We start from the raw sequence: 25,123 nt of genomic DNA on the forward strand, positions 1-25,123 counted from the left end.
GAGCAGCTTCATTCTGAGGTCTTGTCCACATCCTGAAGTCCCACACTAGATCGAGAGGTTTTCTTTGTTTTCACAGAAATCCTAGTGTCTTCTTCCTTTCTCCATGAACAGGGTGTCCTGTTCCCAGATCTGAGCTCATCTACCAACTGGAGCAGGGGCAGGAGTTGTGGACAGTGAAGAAAGACCTCTCCCGAAGCACCTGTCCAGGTAGGAGCCAAGGTTTGGGCAGCTGGGAGACCCTGCAGGGGCAGGTCGCTGGCCCTGGTTCCTTGGGGAAGCGTCTTGTTCGGGCCTCTTTGTTGGTCTGGAGGCCACGGAGCCCTTTGACCTCAGGTCCCTCTGCCCTCCTGGAGGATAGAGGTGCATGAGCTGAGATGTTTCTTGGGCTCTAGCTTACTGGGCTTCAAGCCTAGTGCCGACCGATCACCAGCTCTGTGGCCCTAGTGAACTTTGGGATCTCCTTGTGTCTTTGTATATATAAGTTTTGACTAAGTTAACTCTTAGCTGCCATGTCAGACAGACTCCAGCATCTTGGTGCTCAGCATATGGAAGCACTTGTTCTTTTTTTGTATTTCTTTCTTTCTTTTGCCACGCCTCGCAGCATGCAGGATCTTAGTTCCCCGACCAGGGGTCGAACCCGTGACCCCTGCAGTGGAAGCTTGGAGTCTTAACCACTGAACCACCAGGGATGTCCCTGGAAGCACACCCGGTCCGTGTGACTGTGCAGCACACAGCTGTTCAGGGACCCGGGTCCACTCTGCCGTCAGCATGTGGCTTGAAGGTTGTCCTGACCTCCTGCAGCAGGCAGAGGAGAGCGAGAGGGCAAGGAAGACTCGCACAAACACCAGCCCCCCGCTTCCACTGACAGGCACTAGGCACTTGGCCACACTCGGGGGACGGGGCTGGGAGATGGGGCTGAGCCGTGTGTCCAAGGGGAGGAGCAGATGGTTTGGCGAGTGTGATCTGCTGCGCTCAGTCTGTTCCTGATAGTTGCTCTGTCCCCGGGTTGTTGGGGACGTGGTCACATAACGCGTTAAAGCATAAAACCGCTTAGCACAGCGTCTGTGCCTCAGTCAGTGGCTCGTGGGAAGTAAGCCGTTGGTGTCATTCATGTCCCTGTATTGTAATGAGTAATGCATCTCACTTTTTCCTCTGACCTCTGAGGAAAAGGGCCTTCCTTCCTCTCCCAGCTCCTCTCCAGCGCTCATCTGCCTCCCCTTTCCCACCCTGTCCGTCCAGACACTCCAGAAGCCTTCCCTTATTGCATGTCTCCATACTCCTCCTGTTTGGTAAAACCTGACAGTGACATTTGTCCTGCTGTGCCCCACATCTGGGCTGCTGAGGGCATTGGGGCCGCCGTGTGTGGTGATGGGGCCCCTGCAGAGTCGTGCTCTTTGCCTCCTAGTCCCTCGGGTGGCCCCACCAGCCTGCGAGTGTCTGTGTGCAGCCCGTCGACAGCCCCTCAGAGGGGCAGTTCCGAGCCTCTGCCCTCTGCTCTCTGCCCTTCTGCACCTGAATATCTCAGAGGCACCCAGTCAGCATGCCTGGCAAGGAACCCGTCACGATGCTCACTCCTCCCTCTCCCAAGTTAGTGTGCATGGTCCTGCCGTCCAGGCAGGTTGGAGACTGGATACAGCCCCAGAGACTGTATCCTCACCCCTCCACCTCCGTCGGCCCCTATATCCGGCCACCTCCACATCCCGTCCATTTTACATCATGTACATCTCCTGAATCTGTCACTTCTACCACCTCCCATCAGATCTGTCCCCACATTCTGAGTCCAAGCTCTCATCATCTTTTCCTTGCGGGATGCTAGTAGTTCCCCTAACTGGTCTCTACATCTGCTTTATGCCTCTTGGTCAGCTCTCTGTCCTGCATGAGCTGCCCCAGGTGTAGCCACAGATGCCTCAGCATGTGACCACTAATGTGTCAGCAAGTTTTCATGTTGAAAGTAAAGTCTGCCTCATATTGCTTGATCTTCAGCCCTTCCACACTCATTTGGGCTCTCTTATCTGTAGCTTCTCTTTTCACCTAGTTGAAGAGGTCTTGCCCCTGGGCATGGCCAGTTCCGACATCAGAATCTGGAAAATAGCTTTTCATGAAAGTGCCTTCATCACTTATATTCTGCTTGTTTTATAACTTTATCCTTTTCTCTGCTCAAAGTACAAATATGCTGAAGTTCCTTACAGTGAAGAAAATAAATTAAAAATGTTCCTGTCTCACACTGTATTCATCCATTGTAGCATTTAATTGTTCACATTTTTTCACTCTCACAGTGCTGCCGAGAACATTTGTATATATTGGTCATCTTGCTCATGTTTAGGCTGTCTTTTAATGTTTCTTAGAGTGAAATTGTTGGATTATAGGCTGTGCAAATTCTCAAGTTTACAAGATAATTCCTGTTGTGTTCTAAAGGGGCTAAACCAATTACACTTCCACCAGGAAAGAATGGAGGTTTCTTCAACCCATACCTTGACCAATACCTGGTATAATAAGGCTCCTCAGTTTTTGACAATCAAGTGAATACAGAATTGTATCCCACATGGTTTTGATTTGCTTTTCCTTTGTTCATAAGGAACTTTAGCACCTTTTAATTTGAGTCAATCTATGAATTAAGTTTTCTTCTTCGAAATGTCATTTCATGATAAACGTCTATTTTATTCTATTGATTGTTTGCATTTTCTTGTGTTTTAACAAATTTATTTATTTATTTGTTTTTGGCTGCGTTGGGTCTTTGTTGCTGCATGCAGGCTTTCTCTAGTTGCGGCGAGCAGGGGCTACTCTTTGTTGTGGTGCATGGCCTTCTCATTGCGGTGGCTTCTCTTGTGGTGCACAAGTTCTAGGTGTGTGGGCTTCAGTAGTTGAGGCACGCAGGCTCAGTAGTTATGGCTTGTGGCCTCTAGAGTGCAGGCTCAGTAGTTGTGGCACACAGGCTTAGTGGCTACTTGGCATGTGGGATCTTCCCAGTCCAGGGCTCGAACCCGTGTCCCCTGCGTTGGCGGGCAGACTGTGCCACCAGGGAAGCCCTGCATTTTCTTTTTGATTTGTAGGGGATTCTTTGTGCATTACTCATGTTGTCTTTTTTTGTGGGTATGGTAAAATGTAGATAGTGTAAAATTTATCATCTTAGCCATTTTTAAGTATACATTGAGTGGTATTAAATAGAGTCATAGTGTCGTGCAGCTGTCACCACCAGCCTTCTCCATAACTCTTCATCATTTGAAACTCTGTGCCCATTATACAAGAATCACCCTATGTCCCTACCATGCCCTGCCCCTGGCAACCACAATCTTTCTGTGTCCGTGATTTTTGACTACTCTATGTACCTCATGTAAATGGATTCACACACTATTTTGTGTGTGTGACTGGCTTATTTCACTCAACATAACGTCTTCAAGGTTTATCCATGTTGTAGCATGTGTTAAAATGTCATTCCCTTTTAAGGCTCAGTAATATTCTTGTGTGTGTGTGTGTGTGTCTCACATTTTACTTATCCATTCATCCCTTGGTGGAAACTTGGGTTGCTTCCATGTTTTAGCTATTGTGAATGATGCTGCTGTGAACATGGGTGTAAAAATGTCTTTGAGACCCTAATTTCAATTTTTTTGGGCATATAACAAGAAATGGAATTACTGGATCATGTAGTATCAATATTTCCATTTTTAATTTTTTGAGGAACTGCCATACTGTTTTCCACAGTCTGTGCCAACTTGCATTCCCACCAACAGTGCACAAGAGTTTCAGTTTCTCCACATCTTCACCAACATTTGTTATTCTCTGTTTTTTCCGATAATAGCTGTCCTAATGGTTGTGAGATGGTATATCATTATAGTTTTGATTTTCATTTCCCTAATGATTAGTGATGTTGAACATCTTTTCTTGTGCTTATTAGCCATTTTGTATATCTTTGAAGAAATGTCTATTCAAGTCCTTTGCCCATTTTTGTATCAGGCTGTTTTTCTGTTTGTTTTGTTAAGTTTGAGTTCTCTGTATATTCTGGTTATTAATCCCTTTTCAGATATATGATTTGCAAATATTTTGTCACATTCTTTGGATTATCTTTTTACTCCGTTGATAGTGTCTTGATCACAAATTTTCCTAATTTTCATGAACTACAATTTTTCTATTTTTTTCTTGTGTTGGCTGTGCCTTTGGTGTCATATCTGAGAAATTTTTGCCAAATCCAGTGCCATGCCACATTTGTCCTATGTTTTCTTCTCTCCATTTTTTTCTTTTAATACATTTATTTTATTTTTGGCTGCGTTGGGTCTTTGTTGCTGTTCATGGGCTTTTCTCTAGTTGCGGTGAGTGGGGGCTACTCCTCGTTGCGGAGCACGGGCTCTAGGCATGCCGGCTCAGTAGTTGTGTCTCACGGGCTCTAGAGCACAGGCTCAGCAGTTGTGGCGCATGGGCCCAGCCGCTCCGCGGCATGTCGGATCCTCCCGGACCAGGGCTCGAACCCGTGTCCCCTGCACTGGCAGGCAGACTCCCAACCACTGTGCCACCAGGGAAGTCCCTTCTCTCCATTTTGAGTAAGTTTTTGTATATGATGTTAGATAAGGGTCCAATTTCATTCTTTTGCATGTAGGTATTCAGTTTTCCCTGCACCATTTGTTGTAAACACTGTCTTTTCCCCTGTTGAATGGTTTTGGCACCCTTGTCAAAAATCATTTCATGATATATGTGAGGGTTTATTTCTGGGCTGTCGATTCTATTCCCTTGGTCTATTTGTCTGATTTTATGCCAGTAGCACACTGTATTTGATCATTGTAGTTTTGTAGTAAGTTTTGAAATCGGGAATTTTCTGTTCTTCAACTTTGTTCTTCTTTTTCAAGAGTGTTTTGGCTATTCAGGGTCTCTTTAGATGCACTACAAATTTTAGGGTGGATTTTTTTTTATTTCTGCAAAAAATTTTGCTGGAGGACTTCCCTGGCAGTCCAGTGGTTAAGTCTCTGGGCTTCCAATGCAGGGAGCGCAGGTTTGATCCCCGGTCATCGGGGAACTAAGATCCCCCATGCCATGTGGCGCAGCCAAAAGATTTTTAAAAAAATGTTGGGGCTTCCCTGGTGGCGCAGTGGTTGAGAGTCCGCCTGCCGATGCAGGGGACATGGGTTCGTGCCCAAGTCCAGGAAGATCCCACGTGCCGCGGAGCGGCTGGGCCCGTGAGCCATGGCTGCTGAGCCTGCGCGTCCGGAGCCTGTGCTCTGCAACGGGAGAGGCCACAACAGTGAGAGGCCCGCATACCAAAAAAAAAAAAAAAATGTTGGGATTTTGATAGGGATTGCATTGAATCTGTAGATCACTTTGGGTAGTATTGATATCTTAACAATATCGGGTTTCCAAATTGGGAACATGGTATGTGTTTCTATTTACATCATCTTTAACTCTTTTAGCAATGTTTTGTAGTTTTCATTGTGCGAGTGTTTCACTTCGTTGATTAATTCCTAAGTATTTTATTCTTTCTCATGCTATTGTAAATAGAACTGTTTTGTAATTTCATTTTCAGATTGTTCATTATTCATGTATATAAATGCAACTGATTTTTGTGTGTTGACTTTGTATCCTGCTACTTTGCTGAACTCATTTATTCAGCAGTTATTTTGTGACGTTTTTGTGGTTTTTACATGTAATAAACTACCATCTGCAAGCAAAGATAATTTTACCTCTTCCTTTCCAGTTTGAATGCTTTTGATTTCTCTTTCTTGCCAATTGCTCTGTCTAGAACTTCAGTATTATGTTGAATAGAAGTAGTGAAAATGGATGTCCTTAACTTGTTCTGGATCTTTCAGACTTTCATCATTGAGTATGATGTTTGTTGTGGTTTATCATATATGGCTTTTATTATGTTCAGATAGTTTCTGTCTATTCCTAGTTTGTGGGGTTTTTTTTTCTATCATGAATTTTGTCAAAGGCTTTTACTGCATCATTTGAGATGATCATGTGGGCTTTTTCCTTCATTCTGTTAATGTAATGTGTTATGCTGATCAATTTTCATATGTTGAACTGTCCTTACGTTACAGGAATAAACTGCATTTGGTCATGGTGTATATTCCTTTCGATATGTTGCTGAATTCATTTTGCTAATATTTTGTTCAAGATTTTTGCATCATTGTTCATAAAGGATATTGCTCTGTAGTTTTCTTGTAGTGTACTTGGCTTTGCTATTAGGGTAATGCTTGTCTCAGAATGAGTTTAAAAGTGTTTTGTCCACTTTAGTTTTCTGGAAGAGTTTGAGGATTGGTTTTAGTTCTTCTTAAAAAATGTTTGGTTAGAACTCACCAGTGAAGCCATCAAGTCCAAGATTTTTCTATGTTGGGAGATTTTGACTAGTAATTCAATCCCTTTTTAGTTACAGGTCTATTCAGATTTTCTATTTCTCCATGATTTAGTCTTCACAGGTTTTGTGTTTCTAGGAATATGTTCATTTCATCTAGGTTTTCCAATTTGTTGGTGTATAGTTCTTCACAGTATTCTCTTATACTCTGTTTTGATTTCTATAGAATCAAAAGTAATATCCCCACTTTCATCTCGGATTTTAGTATTTTGAATCTTTTTTTTCTTGGTTCATCTAGCTAAAGGTTTGTCAATTTTGTTGATCTTTTCAAATAACTAACTTTTTGTTTCACTGATTTTTCTCTATTTTTTTAATTCTCTGCACTATTTACCTTTTTAAAAATATTTGTTTGTTTGTTTGTTTAACTGTTTGGCCACAGAATGCAGGATCTTAGTTCCAGGGATCAAACCCGTGCCCCCTGCATTGGGGGTGCAGAGTCTTAACCACTGGACTGCCAGGGAAGTCCCCTGTATTATTTATCTTTAATCTTTCATATTCCCTACTGCTAGGTATGGGTTTAGTTTGCTTTTCTTTTCCTACTTAATTATGTTGTTAGGTTGTTGATTTGAGGTCTTTTTTTTTTTTTACTGGAAGCATCTATAGCTACAACTCTCCCTCTTAACACTGCTTTCTCTGCATCCTGTAAGTTTTGGTATGTTAAGTTTTTGTTTTCATTAGACACAAATCATACTTTGTATGATATCTTTTTTTTTTTTTTTTTTTTTTTTTTTTTTTTTGTGGTACGCGGGCCTCTCACTGTTGTGGCCTCTCCTGCTGCGGAGCACAGGCTCCGGACGCACAGGCCCAGTGGTCATGGCCCACGGGCCCAGCTGCTCTGCGGCATGTGGGATCCTCCCAGACCGGGACACAAACCCATGTCCCCTGCATGGGCAGGCAGGCTCTCAACCACTACGCCACCAGGGAAGCCCTGTATGATATCTTTTTAAATCTGTTGAGACTTAATTTGTGGCCTAACCTATGGTCTGCCCTGGAAAATGTCCCATGTACACTTGAGAAGAATGTGTATGCTATTGTTGGGTAAAATGTTCTGTATGTATCTGTTAGATCAGGTTGGTTTATTATGTTATTTAAGTCCTCTATTTCTTTACTTATCTTTTGTTTGGTGGTTCTCTCCATTATTGAGAATGGGACATTGAAGTTTCCATCTGTTGTTGTAGTGCTCTTTCTCCCTTCCATTCTGTCATTCTTTGGTTCATGTATTTTGATCTTCTGTCATTATGTAAGTGTTTACAATTGTAATATCTTCTTGCTGTATTATACCTTTTATTTATATAACGTCCTTCATTGTCACTTGTAATCTTTTTTGATTTAAAGCTTATTTTGTCTGATTTTAATATAGAAACCTCTGCTCTCTTTTGGTTAGTATTTGCATGGAATATCTTTTTCCATCCTCTGACTTTCAATCTGTTTGTGTCTTTGGATCTAAAGTGAGTCTCTTGTGGAAAGCATATAGTTGGATCATGTGGGGTTTTTTTTTTTTAATTAATATTTATTTATTTTTGGCTGTGTGGGGTCTTAGTTGTGGCACATGGGATCTTTTGCTGCAGCACATGGGCTCTTTGTTGCAATGTGTGGGCTTCTCTCTAGTTGTGGTACGTGGGTTCCAGAGCTCAGTAGTTGTAGCACATGGACTCTGTAGTTGAGCGCGTGGGCTCCAGAGTGCGTGGGCTGTGTAGTTGCGGCACGTGGGCTCTCTAGTTCTGGCGTACAGGCTCAGTAGTTGCGGTGCCAGGGCTTAGTTGCCCCAAGGCATGTGGGATCTTAGTTCCTTAGACCAAGGATCGAACCTGTGTCGCCTACCTTGGAAGGCAGATTCTTAACCACTAGATCACCAGGGAAGTCTCTGGATCATGTGTTTTTATCAATTCTGCTAATCTCTGTCTTTTAATTGAAGAGTTTAATCCATTTACATTTAAAGTAATTGCTGATATGGAGAGACTTCTGTCATTTTGATATTTGATTTCTATATGCATTATAGCTTTTTTCTTTCTCATTTTCTGTGTTATAGTCTTGTGTTTAGTTGATATTTTGTAGTGAAACATTTAAATTCCTTTTTGAATATATTCTATAGCTATTTGTGGTTACCATGGGAATGACATCTAACATATTAAAGTTTTAACACTAATTTGATTTTATACCAGCTTAACTTCAGTAACAAACAAACAAAAATCCTTTACAGCTCTGTCATCTCCCCTTTCAATTGTTCGTGTCACAAAGTTACATCTTTATATATTGTATGCCTAGAAACTTAAACTACTAATTCTTTTGAATGCATTAGTCTTTTAAATTATGTAGGAAACTACACATGGAGTTATAAACTAAAGTTATAATAATAGTAGCCTTTAGATTAACAATTTTAAAAAGTCTTCTAAATCATGTAAAAACAAAAAGTGGAGTTACACGGGACTTCCCTGGTAGCACAGTGGTTAAGAATCCACCTGCCAGTGCTGGGGACAAGGGTTCGAGCCCTGGTCCGGGAGGATCCCACATGCTGCGGAGCCATTAAGCCTGTGTGGCACAGCTACTGAGCCCACGTGCCACAACTACTGAAGCCTGTGTGCCTAGAGCCCGTGCTCCACAACAAGAGGAGCCACTAAAATGAGAAGCCCGTGCACCACAACAAAGAGTAGCTCCCCCTCTCCACAACTAAAGAAAGCCCGTGTGCAGCAACAAAGACCCAACACAGCCATAAATAAATATATACATATTAAAAAAAGTAGAGTTACAAAGTAATACTAGCTTTTATAATTGCCCACGTATTTATCTTTATCAAGATCTCTATTTCTTGGTATAGTTTTGAATTACTGTCTAGTGTCCTTACATTTCACCCTGGAAGAATTTTCCCTTAAGAATTTCTTACAGAGCAGATCTAGTGGTAACAAACTCCTTTAGCTTTCATATATGTGAATGTCTTAAGTTCTTCCTCACTTTTTTTTTTTTTGGCCGTGCTGAGCTGCATGTGAGATTTTAATTCCCTGACAAACCCCTCACCCCCTGCCTTGGAAGCATGGAGTCTTAACCACTCGACAACCAGGGAAGTCCCTCTTCCTCCCTCTTGAAGGACAGCTTTGCCAGATACAGGATTCTTACTTGACACTTTTTGTTTGTCTGTTTTACACTTGAATATATTGAACCACTCCTTTCTAGCCTCCCAAGTTTCTGATGAGAAATCTGCTGATAATCTTATTGAGTGCCCCTTGTATGTAACAAGTTGCTTCATGCTTGCTATACTCTATCTTTGGCTTTCAAAAGTTTGATTGTAATTTTCTCAGTGTGAGTCTCTTTATTTTTCTTGGAATTCATTGAGCTTCTTGGATGTTTCATCAAATTTGGGAAGTTTTCCACTATTTCTTCAAATATTCTCTCTGACCCTTTCTCTCTCCTCTTTCTGGGACTTCCCTAATGAGTATGTTGATTCATTGGGTGTATCATAGGTCTCTTAGGCTCTACTCACTATTTTTCAATCTTTTCTTTTTTTCTGTTTCTCAGACTCAATATTTTCCATTGTCCTATCTTCAAGTTTGCAGATTATTTCTTCTTCCTGCTCAAATTTTTCTTTGAATCCCTCTAGTGAGTTTTTCATTTTAGTTACTGAACTTGTTGCTTCTGAATTTCTTTTTCATTTCTTTTCTCTTTTTTTGTTTGCCACGCCACATGGCTTGCGGGATCTTAGTTCCCTGACCAGGGATTGAACCTGGGCCCCCTGCAGTGAGAGCATGGACTCCTAACCACTGGACAACCAGGGAATTCCCTCTTTTTCATTTCCTTTTAGGTTTTCTTTTTTTGTATTGATGGTTCCATTTTGTTTTTACCTAGTTTTCTTGACTTTCTCTGTATCTTCCTTTAGCTCCTTGAGCTTTTTTAAGATGGTTGTTGTAAAGTCTTTGTCCAGTAGGTTTGCATCAGATGTTTTTTAGGAACAGATTTTGGAGAGGTTCCAAACATAAGCTACTATGTCCTCAGACTCGCTAGCCTCCTGGCATTGATGTATGGCAATATATGCATGAAATATTGCCAACCTAAGAATTTCACCAAGTCTCATTACATAAGCACAGCTGATTAAATCAGTGGCTGTATGACTCAGTCTCCTGCCCTCCTGTTTCTGGAGGTCTAGTTGTTATCTTACGGCTTAAAACCCCAACCTTCTGATCACATAGTTGGTCTTTCAGGCTTTGCACTGAGTCATCTCTTCACCATGAGCTCTCTGTGAGCTCAGATGAGTTACTTATTTGCATAACTATCCAGTCTGGAATTGACCATGTCTTTTTCCAGCCCCCTGTCCTCTCACCCAGCTAGTTCTCTGGGTCTCCCTTTCAAGGTGTCAACAGTCCAAGGATCAGGAAAGAAAGAAATTGTTATCCTGGGATTCAGAGGTCGGGAAATGTGGCAGACACAGAGACACTATTTCCATCTTCATTTTTTTCACTGAAATATTGATTTTCTTTCTTCCATGTTGGCATTATTAACAGGTCTTTTTGTGTATTGAATTTCTTTCAGGTGACAAAGGAAAGCCCAAGACCACAGAACCTACCACTTGTGAGCCAGCCCTGTCTGAGGGAGTCTCACTCCAGCAACAACTAATACAAAGCGTTTTAGAGGACTCCCAGTTGGGCCAAATCAACGATCAGGAAGGGTCATTGGAAATGCAAGAAGGACACTTGAGACCAGAGATAGAACCCCAGAAGGGCAAGCTCCCTGTGAAACCATGCTCTGAATATGGCAGCTTAGGGACACCTGGTAGTGTGTGTTCAAAGATTGTAGAGGAGCCGGTCCCTCCAGGAGGTGCTGTCCATGACCATGACTCATGTGGATCTGGTAATGATCTCATGATTCAGGAAGAGGAAAGTATTTTTAAATGCAACGAATGTGGGAAAATTTTTAATAAGAAACGCCTCCTTGCTCGACATGAGAGGATTCACTCTGGAGTGAAGCCCTATGAATGCACAGAGTGTGGGAAAACCTTTAGTAAGAGCACTTATCTCCTTCAACACCACATGGTCCACACCGGGGAGAAGCCCTATAAGTGCATGGAGTGTGGCAAGGCCTTCAACCGCAAGTCACATCTTACACAACACCAGCGGATTCACAGTGGAGAAAAGCCTTATAAATGCAGTGAATGTGGAAAGGCCTTCACCCACCGCTCCACTTTTGTTTTGCATAACAGGAGCCACACTGGAGAAAAACCCTTTGTGTGCAAAGAATGTGGAAAAGCCTTCCGAGATAGGCCAGGTTTCATTCGACACTACATTATCCACAGTGGTGAGAATCCGTATGAGTGCTTTGAATGTGGCAAGGTCTTTAAACACAGGTCATACCTCATGTGGCACCAGCAGATTCACACTGGGGAGAAGCCCTACGAATGCAGTGAGTGTGGGAAAGCCTTCTGTGAGAGCGCAGCCCTCATTCACCACTATGTCATCCACACTGGGGAGAAGCCCTTTGAGTGCCTCGAGTGCGGGAAGGCCTTCAACCACAGGTCATACCTCAAGAGGCACCAGCGGATTCACACTGGGGAGAAGCCCTACGTGTGCACTGAATGTGGAAAGGCCTTCACCCACTGCTCCACTTTTATCTTGCATAAACGAGCCCACACTGGAGAGAAACCTTTTGAGTGCAAAGAATGTGGGAAAGCCTTTAGCAATCGGGCAGACCTCATTCGGCACTTCAGCATCCACACTGGAGAGAAGCCCTACGAGTGCATGGAGTGTGGGAAGGCCTTTAACCGCAGGTCAGGCCTCACCAGGCACCAGCGGATTCACAGTGGAGAGAAGCCCTATGAATGCCTCGAGTGTGGGAAAACCTTCTGCTGGAGCACAAACCTCATTCGACACTCCATCATCCACACTGGAGAGAAGCCCTATGAGTGCAGTGAGTGTGGAAAGGCCTTCAGTCGCAGCTCATCCCTCACTCAGCATCAGAGGGTTCACACTGGGAGAAACCCTGTCAGTGTGACAGATGTGGGAAGAACCTTCACAAGTGGGCAATCCTCAGTCAATCTTCAAGAACTCCTATTGGGGAAAGACTTTTTGCATGTAACCACTGAGGAAAATCTTTTGCCAGAGGAAACATCTTACTCAGAATCTGATCATTCATACCAAAGAGAAACCCCACAATTTTCTTCCCTGTGAGAATACCTATTGCAGGATATCAGTTGTCATCTAAAGAGTCATATTGGAAACTGACCCAACCTAGAGCCTTATTCTACATCTGAGAATTCATCAAAGACAGAGACCCAGTGGTTATTATGCACTTAGGAAAACCTTCAGCTACATTTTTCTTCTTAGTTTACACTTCAGTGTTATCTCAGGAATTTTTTTAAAAAAGAAGGGAGAAACTTAAATTAGAAAATAAACTACAAAGTGTTTCTTTCAGACTTTCTTGCCAAGCTATGGTACTTTGTCATTGATTCCTTAGTTAATTGGCAGGAGGATAGTTTTGTTTCCATGGTAAAGAACCTAGACTCTATGTGTCTTGTATATATATTCATTGCTATCCAGTTTAAAGAGAGTTAGACAGGTCTGAAAACTTTCATTGAACATCTCCTTTGTTCTAAAACATTGTCTCTATTCTTAAGGACCTTAATTTTTTGGTTTGAGCCATCAAATGCCTTTATATTTAAGGAGATAAGAATACACATGAATGGGCACGTTCTGTTGAACCATTTTAGACTATTTAGTCTTTGATTCTTTAAAAACAAACCTTTTTTTCATGTGGTTTTAAAGACCTAATACTCAGACTTTTTCTTCGTCCTGTACTATTATTGGTTTACTAATTGCTCTAGTTACGTGGTAAATCTTTTAATCGGGTAAAGTGAGTCCTCTGTTTTCAGTCTTCTTATTTAAAACTGATTAACATTCCTTGTTACTTTGAATTTCCATGTAAAGTTTTGGATAAGTTTGTCTGTTTTTACCAGAAAAAAAAACTGTATTGAATTTTGATAGAAATTAAGTTAAATTGGCAGATTTATTTGTTGAGAGTTGGCATCTTTGCTGTTTTGAGTCTTCCAATTCATGAAAACATTATGTCTGTACATTTATTTGATATGGCTTGTTTTACTTCATTACTATTTTATAAGTCTCAGTAATAGGTCCTGTACAATGTTTTTAAGATTTAGATACAGGTTTTTTTTTTTTTTTTTTTTTTTTTTTGAGTAATTATAAATGGCATTGATTTTTAAACTTTCAGTTTCCACACAGTCTTTGGTAGTATACAGAAATATGTATATTTTTCATGTTATTTTGGTATCCTGCAAGCTTGCTGTTTCTTTTGATAGAATGCTTGGGATTTTCTACATAGAAGTATCATCTGCAATTAGAGACAGTTTTACTTCTTCCCATCTGTATACCTGTTATTTCCTTTTCTTGTCCTACTGCACTAGCTAAGATTTCCAATATGATGTTAAATACTAGTAGTGAGAAAACATGTTCTTGCCTGGGTCCTAATATTAGGGGAAAAACATTCAGATTTTCATCATTAACTATGGTGTTAGTTGTAAGGTTTTCTTCATAGAGTTTTCTTTATCAAGTTTAGGAAGTTACCCATATTCCTAATTTACTGTGTTTTTTTGTTATTGTGAATGAGTTGAACTTTGTCAAATGCTTTTTTTGTAATCAATTGATAGAATCCTGTGTTTTTTCTTCTGTAGCCTGTTGATATGATGTATTATATTCATTTGAGATTTGAATGTCGAACCAGCCTTGTATCCTTGGAATAAGCCCCACTTCGTCATGGAGTATAATTATTTTTATATATTATATTACAGTATTAAATATGCTAGTATTTTGTTGAGGAAGTTTTCCTCTAATTTCATGAGTGACAGTGATATGTAGTTTTCTTTCTCTCTCTCTCTATATATATATTTCAATTGTCATTGTCTGGTTTTGGTGTCTAGGTGATTCTGGCCTCCTAACATGTGTTAACAGGTGTTGTATTATTCACAAGACAGTGTGTTGTATAGAATTGGTTTTATTTCTTCTTTTAATGTTTGGTAGCATTCTCCAGTGAACCATTTAGTCCTGGAGATTTTTCTTTTGGATGCTTTTTAAGTATGTATTTATTTTATTTAATATGTATAGAACTATTCAGAGTATCTATTTCATATTGGTTAAGTTTTTATAGTTTGTCTTTTTCTAGGAATTGTCCCATTTCATCTAAATTTTCTTATTTGTTTAAAGTATTCCTTTATTATCCTTTTGATGGCAGCAGAATCTACTTATAGCCCGTGTTTTATTCCTATTATTGGAAATGTGTTAACTCTCTTTTATCTTTGTCAATTTTCTTAGACATTTATCAATTTTTTTATTTCAAGGAACCAGCACTTTATATCATTTTTTCCTCTATCTTTTCCTAATTTCACTGAATTTTTTTTTTTTTTCTGATCTTTATTATATCCTTTCTTCTACTTGCTTTGATAGTAGTTTCCTTTGCAGTTTCTTGAGGTGGGTGATTAGGTTATTGATTTGAGGGGTTTTTTTTCACTTTACAAATGTAAGCATTAAGTTCTATAAATTTCCCTCACAGTACTGTTTTAGCTTCTTGTCTTATGTTCTAATTACATTTCATTCAGTTCTAAATATTTCTTTATTTGAGACTGTCTAACCCATGGATTATTTAGAAGGATGTTGTTTAATTTCCCAGTGTTTGGAGTATTTTGTGCTTTCTTCTGATTTCTTTTACGTTTGATTTGGCTATTTAAATTTTTTGAGGTTTGTTTTATGACCCAGGATATTTGATGAATGTTCAGTAAGGCTGCTTGAAAAGAGTATGTATCCTACTGTCATTGGGTGGAGTTTGTATATGTATGTACCAGATACTGTTCATTGATACTGTTTTTCAGATTATCTATATCAGCTGATTTCCTGCCTCGTATTTTTATCAACAGCTGAGAAAGGGGTGTTGAAGTCCTGCAGTTTAATTCTAGAATTGTCTCTTCCTCCTTTAAGTTCTGTCAGTGTTCACTTCATGTATTTCAAAGCTCTGTTGTTTGGTGCATACACATTTAGGATTGCTGTGTCATCTTGGTGTAATAACCCTTTTATCATTATGCTTTCTTTTTGCTCCTCTAAAATTTTTTGCTTTGAAGTATACTTTATTTGATATTAATATAGCCACTATTGAGTTTTTTGGTTAATGTTTGCATGGTTTATATTTTTCCATAATTTTATTTTCAACCTTATCTATATTGTTACATTTGAAGTAATGTAATATGTGAATATTGTGAATAGCATATACTTGGCTCATTTTCTTATATCCATCTTACTGATATCTGTTTTAAAATTGGTATATTTAGGCCATTTAAATTTAAAATAATTATTGATATTTTTAGGGCTTACAACTACCATTTTATGATGTTTTTGTTGCTCTGTTGTTGTTTGGTTTTGAGGGGGTACTTTTTGTTGTTTGTTTTGCCTTCTTGTGGGTTGATTTAATGTTAGGAACTCCACTTGATATATCTGTGATGTTTTTGAGTATATCTCTTGTATTTTAGTGGTTACTCTAGGTATTGTATTGTACATACATAACTTATCACAGCCTACAGTATCAACACTTTAGCACTTTGACACGTAGAAACCGTACTTCCATTGGGTACCTTTACATTCCCCATTCTTTTAATATAATTGTCTTAAGTATTTCCTTTTCATATACTGAACACCATATTGGGTGATGTTCTTTTTGCTTCAACTGTCAAACAATTTTTACAAAACTCAGAAGAAGCACAGTCTGTTTACTTCTACTTTTACTCATTACATTGTTCTTTCTTCCTTCTTGAAATCTCAAGTTTCTTCCATTAACAGTTTCTTTTTAAATTTTTTGCCCCACGAACATCTGTAGCCTGTCTTTTGTTGCAGATTTTCTGGTAACAAAAGTTTTTGTTATCCTTCATCTAAAAATGTCTTTATGTCTCCTTCATTCCCAAAGGATATTTTTGTGGGATATAGGATTCAGGGTCAGCAGTTCTTTTCTTTTAGTTCTTGAAAGGCAAGTAAGTCATTTCCTTCTGTCTTCCAGATGGGAAATCTGATCTGTTTCAGTTGAGAAATCTGCTGCCATTTGACTCATTATTTCCCTATCTGTAATGTATCCTTTATGTCAAGTGCTTTGAAAGTGTTTTTTCCTTGTATATAGAGTTCAGAAGTTTGATTATGATGTAATCTGCCATAAAATTTGGGGGGCTTGTCCTGTTTGGTGTTTGCTCAGCTTTTCACATTTTGTGGTGTATGCCATTTGGCAAATTTGGGAACTTTTTAGTTATTCTTCAAATAGTTTTTTCAGCCCTTTGTTCTCTTGTTCTTGTTCCATAGGATTCTCAGGCTCCCATCTTTTTGTTTCCCCCAGTCTGCTTTTCTCTGTTGCTCACGTTGATTAATTTCCATTGATTTCTCTTTGAGCTCACTGATTCCTTCTCTCTCATATATAATCTACTATTGAGCTCTTCCAGTGAATTTTCATTTTGGTTTTTGAATTTTTCAATTGTCTGATTTCCGTTTGGTTCTTTTACACATCTTCTATTTCTTTGCATAGTTTATGATGCCAAAGAAGGACTCTGAGAAAACAAGCAAAACTGTGTAGTCCAAAGTCAGTGGTTCTCTGGTGGTTTATCTTGATACTGGAATAGAAATCCTGAAGTATCTGGAGGAATGGAAGACCTGCCATCTTCTGTGTTGTTATCCACAAATATTTCTCAAGAAAATAAAACTGGTCAACCTGCAGATTCAGAGTTGTGTTCTCCAAGGAAGATTTGTGTGTAAAATTTCCGAGCTCTCTAAGGCTTGTTATAGCCTCAAAGGAGAATGGGCTACTCGTCTTCCAGGTTCAGTCTTCCTCTTTGTTGTTGAACACATTCTCCCATATTCCCCAACTTGTATAGGGCCACTATCTTTCTTTTGTGCCTCTACTTCTTGGTCTTTAACTTCTTCCTCTGAATCCCCTTCTGTCCTCACAATCTATACCTGTGTTCCTCACCCCCAGGCACTTTCTGCCCTACATGCGTATTGAGCTCTGCCCTTCTCTTTTCTCTAACAGATACACCCTGTGTGACTGTTCTGTCCACTGCCTGTCCTCACCCCATCACGTCCCTTTCGCTCCACTGACAACTAAAGAATGGCCTCCTCCACCATGGTTGCCTGGCTTAAGCAGGTCTCACAAAGTTCCCTTTTGTCCTCTCTCCTCCTCCTGCCTTCCCATCACTGTTGGACTGCTGCCCACCTCTCAGACTTGAAGGTCCTTTCCTGGTTTCTGTGAGTTCTTACCCTTCTTCAGAGAGTCTGTGTCATTAGCCCATGTATTAAACAATGTGCTTCCCAGGGTCCATCCAAGGCCATTGCTTTCTCACTTGTGATGTGTTCCATGAGTGAGTTAATTCCCACTCAATGCATTTTATACTCAGTGATCTAGAGTTCCCCCAAATCTGTGTCTCCACGTTGAATATTTCTCATGTCTGTTACCCTCTGTTCATACTTCCACACCTTCTGTGTATTCATATACACTGAGTTTATGCATGTGTCATTTGGCCAAGACCATCACCATAAGGATGCACCCATAATAATTCTAAGAGCAAGCAAACGTGGTATTACTGTATATCAGCCATTGTTTTGAATGTTTAAACACATCAACTCTTAACCTTTGCAACAAGTCTATGTGATAGGTAATATTATCCTCATTTTACAAATCAGGAAACTGAGGAACAGAAAGATTAAGGAGTTTGCCCAAAATTGTACAGTCATTACAAAGTATGAGATTAGGGATTGGAGGCCATTTAGGCTGGCTGCAGAGTCCATGCCCTTATCACTCCTAGATTCCTTCTTGTAGTATGAATCTTTGTTTTCCTGGTCACTATTCATTTTTACTAAAACGGATCAAATAATGCTCATTTGATCTGTAACCCCCTTTCTCATTTTATAGTACATCTTGGCCATCCTTTCAGTTTGAGTGAGAAACCAAACTCAGTCTTCAATGGTTGCATCATCTCTTGTAACTTTGTAGGAAATATAGATAATCTCTGAGTTTGAGGAAGCAGGGAGGTAGAAAAGGGCTACAGTTGGCATTTGGTTTTAGACATTGTGTTTGAGGTGCCTGAAAAAACAGTCTCAGTAAATTCCATTATCTTCTATCTTGTTGACCAAGCCAGACACCTCACAGCCATTTTTCTTTTATCATCCTCACATCTAGCCACTGTCTGATTCTGTTCACTTTACGTTTTTATTTTCCTCAGTAGACGCTCAATATATGTGTGTTAGTGAATGGCCTCACAGTAGTGTATTTTTATATTTGCCTCCCTCACAGAGTTTACACAAAGCTGTGTGTATAGTTGGCACAGTATATGACATGTTGACCACAAAGAGAAACTATATGGGCTTTTATGGACAGATCTATAAGACTTTAAATGATTGTGTTGAAAGTCCTCAAGACTACCAAGGTTTATGACTTACTAGGAAGCATCAAAGGACTCAGCATATTATACTCAACATCGATGGTTTATGACAGCACAAGAATACAAAGCAATCTCAGTCAAGGGAAAAGATACAAGGACTGGAGTCCAGAGGAAACCAGGGACAAGCTTTAGGAATTCTGAGTGCTTAACTTAAGTTCTGTCAATGAATTATGACTGCATGTGTGAAATGTCTACTAGGGAAACTTATTAGAACCTCAGTGCCTATGATTTTTATTGGGCACTCTGTCTAGAGCATAACAGAATTCTAGACCTCCAGAAGCATAACAGGTTAGCAGCATAAGCCACCTTGTTTACACAAACAATAGGTGCACTGAGCCATTCATCATTTCTGGGAATGATAGGAAGCCTCCCGAAATCTAAGGCCTCAAACTTTAGCCAAGGGCAAACTTTGAAGCTCAAAGGATAGCATGCTATATTAACTCTTCTTCACAGTGACTTAAATGATACCTAAATGTTGAGGAAGTTCAAATTTCTTTAACAAATACAGTTTGCTACAAGAAGAAATAAGTCATAGCTTTGAGGTGAAGGCTTATATACATGTAAATCACTGTAACGAAAACAATCAGTTATGTCAGAGTGGAAATTCTTACGTAGTGGTCAAGATTTAATTTAGTGATGACAAAATGTAGAGAATGTCTTGTGAGAAAGAATCTTGCCTCTCAATAAATTTGTGTCTATTTAGATATGTCGTCAGTGGTTTGACTTGCAAATATTCCATTTGTTTTTATTTGTACAAAGATGTAACAACCAGGTCAATGCTGTGTATTTCCATTGCACATGTGTCAACAGTTTCTCATTTACTTTTTGTTCCCACTGTTGAAACTTGTAGCCTTTGACTTCAACAAAAAAAATTAAAGAACATGGGGTCATAATAATTCCTACATCATTAAATGTGCATAACTGGAGATTAAAGGGTTTGTTGTTGCAGGCTTAGTCAAGTTCATGGACCTGTCTGTGATTTTTACTGAGATGGTATGGGAGCATTTGGTCCAGCTGGGAGGACCCTCTACAGAGACGTGATGCTGGAGATCTGTAGGAATCTGGTCTCAGGGAGTATTTGCCTCTCCCCTTTGTACTCATACTCTGGCCCGCAGACTGCCTTTCCTGTCTTAGTTATTGGATGCTGAGGTGCCTCTGGAATGCTCAAAGACGTCATCCTTGAGTTTTGAGGGTTAAAGATTTGTGATCTGTTCACAGGTATGTTACACACCTGACAATTGAATGGTCTAAGCTAAATTGTAAATGGGCACTATTTTCCCTTCCTTGGAGCAGTGTCAAGAGCACGGACCCTCTAGTCAGACCACCTGGTTACACTTCCTGGCCTTGTTCTAACCAGCTGGATGACTTGAAGGAAATTTCTGTCTGCTGTGATTTTTAATTTGGAGATCCGTGTATTAAGCATATATTTTTTGTTGTGGCCCACCCCCCTTTTTAGTCTTTTAAAAAATATACATTTATTTATTTTTGGCTGCTTTGGGTCCTCGTTGCTGCACGTGGGCTTTCTCTCTAGTGGCGAGCGGGGGCTACTCTGTTGAGGTGCACGGGCTTCTCATTGCGGTGGCTTCTCTGTTGCAGAGCACGGGCTCTAGGCACACGGGCTTCAGTAGTTGTGGCACTCAGGCTCAGTATTTGGGGCACGCGGGCTCTACAGTGCAAGCTCAGTAGTTGTGGCGCATGGACTTAGTTGCTGTGCGGCATGTTGGATCTTCCCGGACCAGGGCTCGAACTCGTGTCCCCTGCATTGGTATGTGGATTCTTAACCACTGTGCCATCAGGGAAGCCCCAAATTGGCCATTTTTATGTCACTTCCAAAGAACAGGGTGTCAGTGCATCAAGCCAGATGTGATCTTTAAGTTGCAACAAGGTAGAGAGTCATGGACAGAGCAAGGAGCAATTCTAAGGAGGGGCTGTCCAGGTGAGCAAGTAGAAAGCAGGTATTCAAGGGATGATGGTGTTAGTAAGACCCCAGTTATCTCCCGTGGAATTGGTATTTTAGAGAGATTGTTCCACATGCCCTTCTCATAGACCCACACCTCTGAAAATGGTGAAAGACAACTAATTGAGGTCCCCAAATACACAGCGTGGCTTGTGGGCTCTTAGTTTCCCAACCAGGAATTGAACCTGGGCCCTCAGCAGCGAGATCATGGAGTCCTAACCACTGGACTGCCAGGAAATTCCCAAGAATGCCCCTTTCAGGACTAGCCAATTCTTAGAGGTAACAAACTACGCTTAGGGGCTGTTTCTTTCATGTGTAAATTAAGCAACCCAAAGCCCCTAGTTGGAAACCCTCCTCTTTCTGACTCTTACACTTAGGAGACTATATTTCTCATCATCTAAGGGCCTGTGCCGGGCAAATAAGGTTAGCCCGTATGCTCCAAAGCCTGTTGACAGTATTCAAACTAGCCAATACCAAACTGTTTATCCTACCCTTCCTTATCTTTCCTGTTGAAAACACAATAAAAGCTGTGGACCATGCTTTCTTCACCTCTCTTACCTCCTGACCCATCCTGGTCTTCCACTCGTGGCCCTTTGTGATGTGCCCTGTCTCCTGTTTCTAGGAATGTGTGAGCATAAACTACTTCCTTCATGACAATCATTCCCATTTCTGTGTATATTAACATATACCAAATTAAACAATTCCTGGGTATATTCTAGAACACACAGGGAACATATTACGACTTCTTTACAGTGGCCTACAGGGCTCTACACAGTGAGCTTTAAAGCGATACTAGGGATGAACAGGAAGGAGCAGGTGACAGAATTCCAGGGTCAGGACACATTTTTCACATTCCTTGCCAGAAAAAATCTGGGAGTCTGGGAGTTTTTTTCCACCGATAGAGACCATTCATGGTGTTTGAGGAGAGAGTCCAGAATTACTGCTTCCACTGATGCTCAGAGGCAAGTTGCTCCACACACCTGGTTGTTTGCAGGAGAAAAAAAATACTACGTTACCCAGAAGGCTGAGCGCCGCGTGTTTGCGCCGATGCTGGGCCAGTGACGGCTCAGAACGGGGGGAGGTTTCCTGCGGCCCGCGCCGGCGGGGGCGGGACCTCCGACCATTTGGAGAGCTGCGTCATCTATCTGTGCCGGCTGGGGCCTCTGGGGCTGTGGGTCCTGTGGCGATGGGCCGGGTGCGTTTCCCAGCCCCGAGCTGGGCAGGCCAGTGAGGAGGGTGTGTCTTACCTCCGTGTCGGTGTACTAGCCCAACACCCGCCCTGGGTCCTCCGTAACGGGAGTGTCCCGTGAGCGCCCGCCGGGGCCCCGACCCCGTCCCCGCAGCTCTGACGCGACGGCCTGGGCCTCGTGCCTATTTTGCGCTTGGGGAACTGAGGCTCAGAGTGCGACCGTCGGCCGAGGTGACCCCCCCACCAACCCCAACCCCCTCCCCCACCTGCTCTGGGCAGGAGGCGGGCGGCTGAATCCTGGAGCCGCCTCTCTGGCCCCGCTCTCTCCTCACGGTCCCGTGATGGCGGCGGCGTGGTTGGATCCGGCGCGGGTGAGTGGGCCATATTGCTGGCATTGCTGCTTCTCCGCTGGTTCGGAGAGGGCTCCTGGGCAGGCTGGAGGCTAAGTAAGCCATTGGGTTTCTCTTTGTCCTCGTCGTTTAATTACAAGTGGCGCTGACTCGTTATTTTATCCGCGGTCTTACCACAGTTTTGGGTCTCCGACAGGTGTTTCATCAGTGCGTGAAGGATGAATGATGCTTCCTTCCTTCCCGTCACACTTAAAATTCTAGAATTCCAGCTTTCCATCCTCCCGGCCGACCTCCTCTGACCTTCCGTTCTTCCCTGGCTCACTGTTCTGCAGACACACCAACCTGACCATGATAAGTTCTCTGTCCCCTTGCCCCGCCCCCAATCTTTATATTTGCACTGGCCTTTGCCTGGAGTACTGTTCCTGTATCTTTTTTTTTTTTTGGCCGTGCTGCAGGGCTTGGGGGATCTTAGTTCTCCAACCAGGGATCGAACCTGCGCCCCCTGCAGTGGAAGCATGGAGCCCTAACCATTGGACCGCCAGGGAAGTCCCACTGTTCCTATATCTTTGCAGGACTTTTCTCTCACATCCTTCTGGCCTCTGCGCAGATGTCTCCTATTTGGAGAGGCCTTTTCTAGCAGTTAGCTTAAAATGGCCCCTTCCTGTTGCCTGTGTTCTGGCATTTTTGTGTAGGGACCCTGGCAAAATTCCTGGTTGAATTTGTCCAGGATGCTGTGGGAGGAAAGAGAAAACAATGAGAAAAGAACCATAATAGCCGGCCGGCCTCGATTGAGTCATTGCTGTTAGCAGGTAGACAGGCATAATACATCACCTCATGTACTCCTCACCTTTTCAGAGCTAAGTTCTGTTATTATCACTGTTTTGTACAAGAACAACTTGAGACTCAGAGAAGTTCAGTTTCCTGCCCAAGTTCATTGCAGTTCTTTAGTAGCAGAAACTAACAACCAGTATGTCGCCACCACAGCCTGTATTTTTACCCTCTTCTCTACGAACAGTGGAGAGGGTTGCCTGGAGGTGACACCTAAAGTAAACTTTGCGAGCCAAGCAGGCTTCCTTCCAGTAGGCAGTCTTGGCATGAACCAAGGACATGGCATTTCAGCATGCGGAAGAGTGTGGACCAAATAAAAGGTATATTGGTTGTTTAAGGAACCCCCAGAGGGTCTTTGTGATTGCCAGAATCCTCCCTACTCCCCCATCTGCTGAGACATGTCCTGGGAGGGCCAGACGGTGTGGCCGTTGGCTGAATGTTCCATCCTGCTCAGCCAGGACAGACATCATGGCCAATCAAAGGCTGTTGTTCTCCTGGCTACAGCCTCCAGTGTCCTCAGCAATTCCTATTCCCTGGTCCCTGAAGTATTCTTTCCTCCGGGATACATGCTGTCAGGTCTCAGGTAGAAAAAAGAAGTGATGGCTCATTGTGGATTCTCCCTGGGAGTCTCCAAGGTTCACATGGCAGCAGGAGCTGGTCCAGGCCCTGCCACTTCCCAAGCAGGTACCACCACCTCAGGTGACTCTCCTGTGAGGTGGGTGATGATGAATCTGCTCCTCTGCCCACGTCTGCAGAATTATTTTCAGCAGTGGCTGAAATGAATATAACTGGGAAATTTATTTAAAATTCTTCACATCTTCATTAACTGTGGTTTTACTTTGCCAGTGGGTCATGGTTATGCTGTTAGACCTCAGACCAGAGGAACCTGCTTTTAAATCCTGCCTCTGATCACAACACATGTAAACTTTGGGTGAACTGGTAGAGCTCCCTGGGCCTCAGGTCTCCTGACTGACATGAAGATGATAATGGCATTGACCTCACCGGCTGTGGCCAGTCACCCATTGTTTCTTTTTTCTTTAATTCTCATAACTATTATTGCTCAGTGAGAATCATTGTATTGATTCAGTAATCAACGTTCAGAGAAATTAAGCGAGGCCCCCAAGTTCACACAGCAGGCAAGTGCTGACTTTAGGACTTAGGATTCAAACCTCAGGAGTGGGTGAGACTTAAGAGCTGGGGACTTTCAGACACTTTAACAAGACATGTAAATGCCTCAGCATGAGGCAGGCACACAATGAGGACCAGTGGGTCTGGGGTGCTGTTGCTGTAATTATTATTGGTATTGTTTTGTTGTCATTATTATTCTTTCCCATTTGTCTGACACCTTAGCACCCTTACCATTCTGTGCCTCACAGTCCATGCGGGAGGGTCCCAACCTCTTTTCATTCTCTGTCGGCTCCTGCCTAGGAGGCTTCTGTCGTCTACACTGCTGTGATCAGTCTAGAGCAGTGTCTGCCTCCTGAAGTCTAGCACAGAGCTCGGCCTTCAGGGGCTGTTTGGTCTCTGCATCTTTGCCATGGAGAGAGATGGGCTCTGATTCGATCAATAGCCCCAAGACCAACACAACTGCGTCTGCTTGACTTTCCAGATGCTTGTTACTTATGAGGACGTGGCCGTGACTTTTACCCAGGAGGAGTGGGGGCAGCTGGACCCCGCCCAGAGGACCCTGTACCAGGAGGTGATGCTGGAGACCTGCGGGCTCCTGGTCTCTCTGGGTAAGGCCTTCCCAACCCATGTGGGACCTGTCACTTGCTTCATTCCACCCTCTGGCTCCAGGCCTGATGGTTGAGAAGCCCTCTATAGCCCATCTACCCTCCTCCCCGCAGCTTCAGTTATTTTCTGGACTCACCTCTTGCTGCCTGGTCTCCTTGTATCTCACTTAGGGAGGGTTGGACAAGAAACATAGTTTGCCTTTGGTCACAGCCAAAGGAGAAGGATGTGTTGGGAGGAAATGGAGGTGTCTCACAGAACCCAAAGGTAGGAAATTCCTGCT

General features: G+C 42.2%; 2 protein-coding genes across 2 annotated transcripts in view; both read left to right on the top strand.

The window, feature by feature from the left end:
• The window catches only part of LOC103069381 (zinc finger protein 264), a 79,480-nt gene extending 54,880 nt beyond the window's left edge, over positions 1–24,600 (top strand). Inside the window, exons 7-9 of the mRNA XM_007457500.1 lie at positions 11,620–12,331; positions 22,211–22,302; positions 24,538–24,600. Coding sequence (XP_007457562.1) covers positions 11,620–12,331; positions 22,211–22,302; positions 24,538–24,600 — 867 coding nt within the window. The remainder of the gene's footprint in view (positions 1–11,619; positions 12,332–22,210; positions 22,303–24,537) is intronic.
• Positions 24,601–24,718: 118 nt separating this feature from the next.
• The window catches only part of ZNF543 (zinc finger protein 543), a 30,052-nt gene continuing 29,647 nt past the window's right edge, over positions 24,719–25,123 (top strand). Inside the window, exon 1 of the mRNA XM_007457501.1 lies at positions 24,719–24,845. Coding sequence (XP_007457563.1) covers positions 24,719–24,845 — 127 coding nt within the window. The remainder of the gene's footprint in view (positions 24,846–25,123) is intronic.

This window comes from Lipotes vexillifer, unplaced genomic scaffold (genome assembly GCF_000442215.2).
Source record: "Lipotes vexillifer unplaced genomic scaffold, Lipotes_vexillifer_v1.1 scaffold995, whole genome shotgun sequence".
In the NCBI taxonomy this organism is placed as follows: Eukaryota; Metazoa; Chordata; class Mammalia; order Artiodactyla; family Lipotidae; genus Lipotes; species Lipotes vexillifer.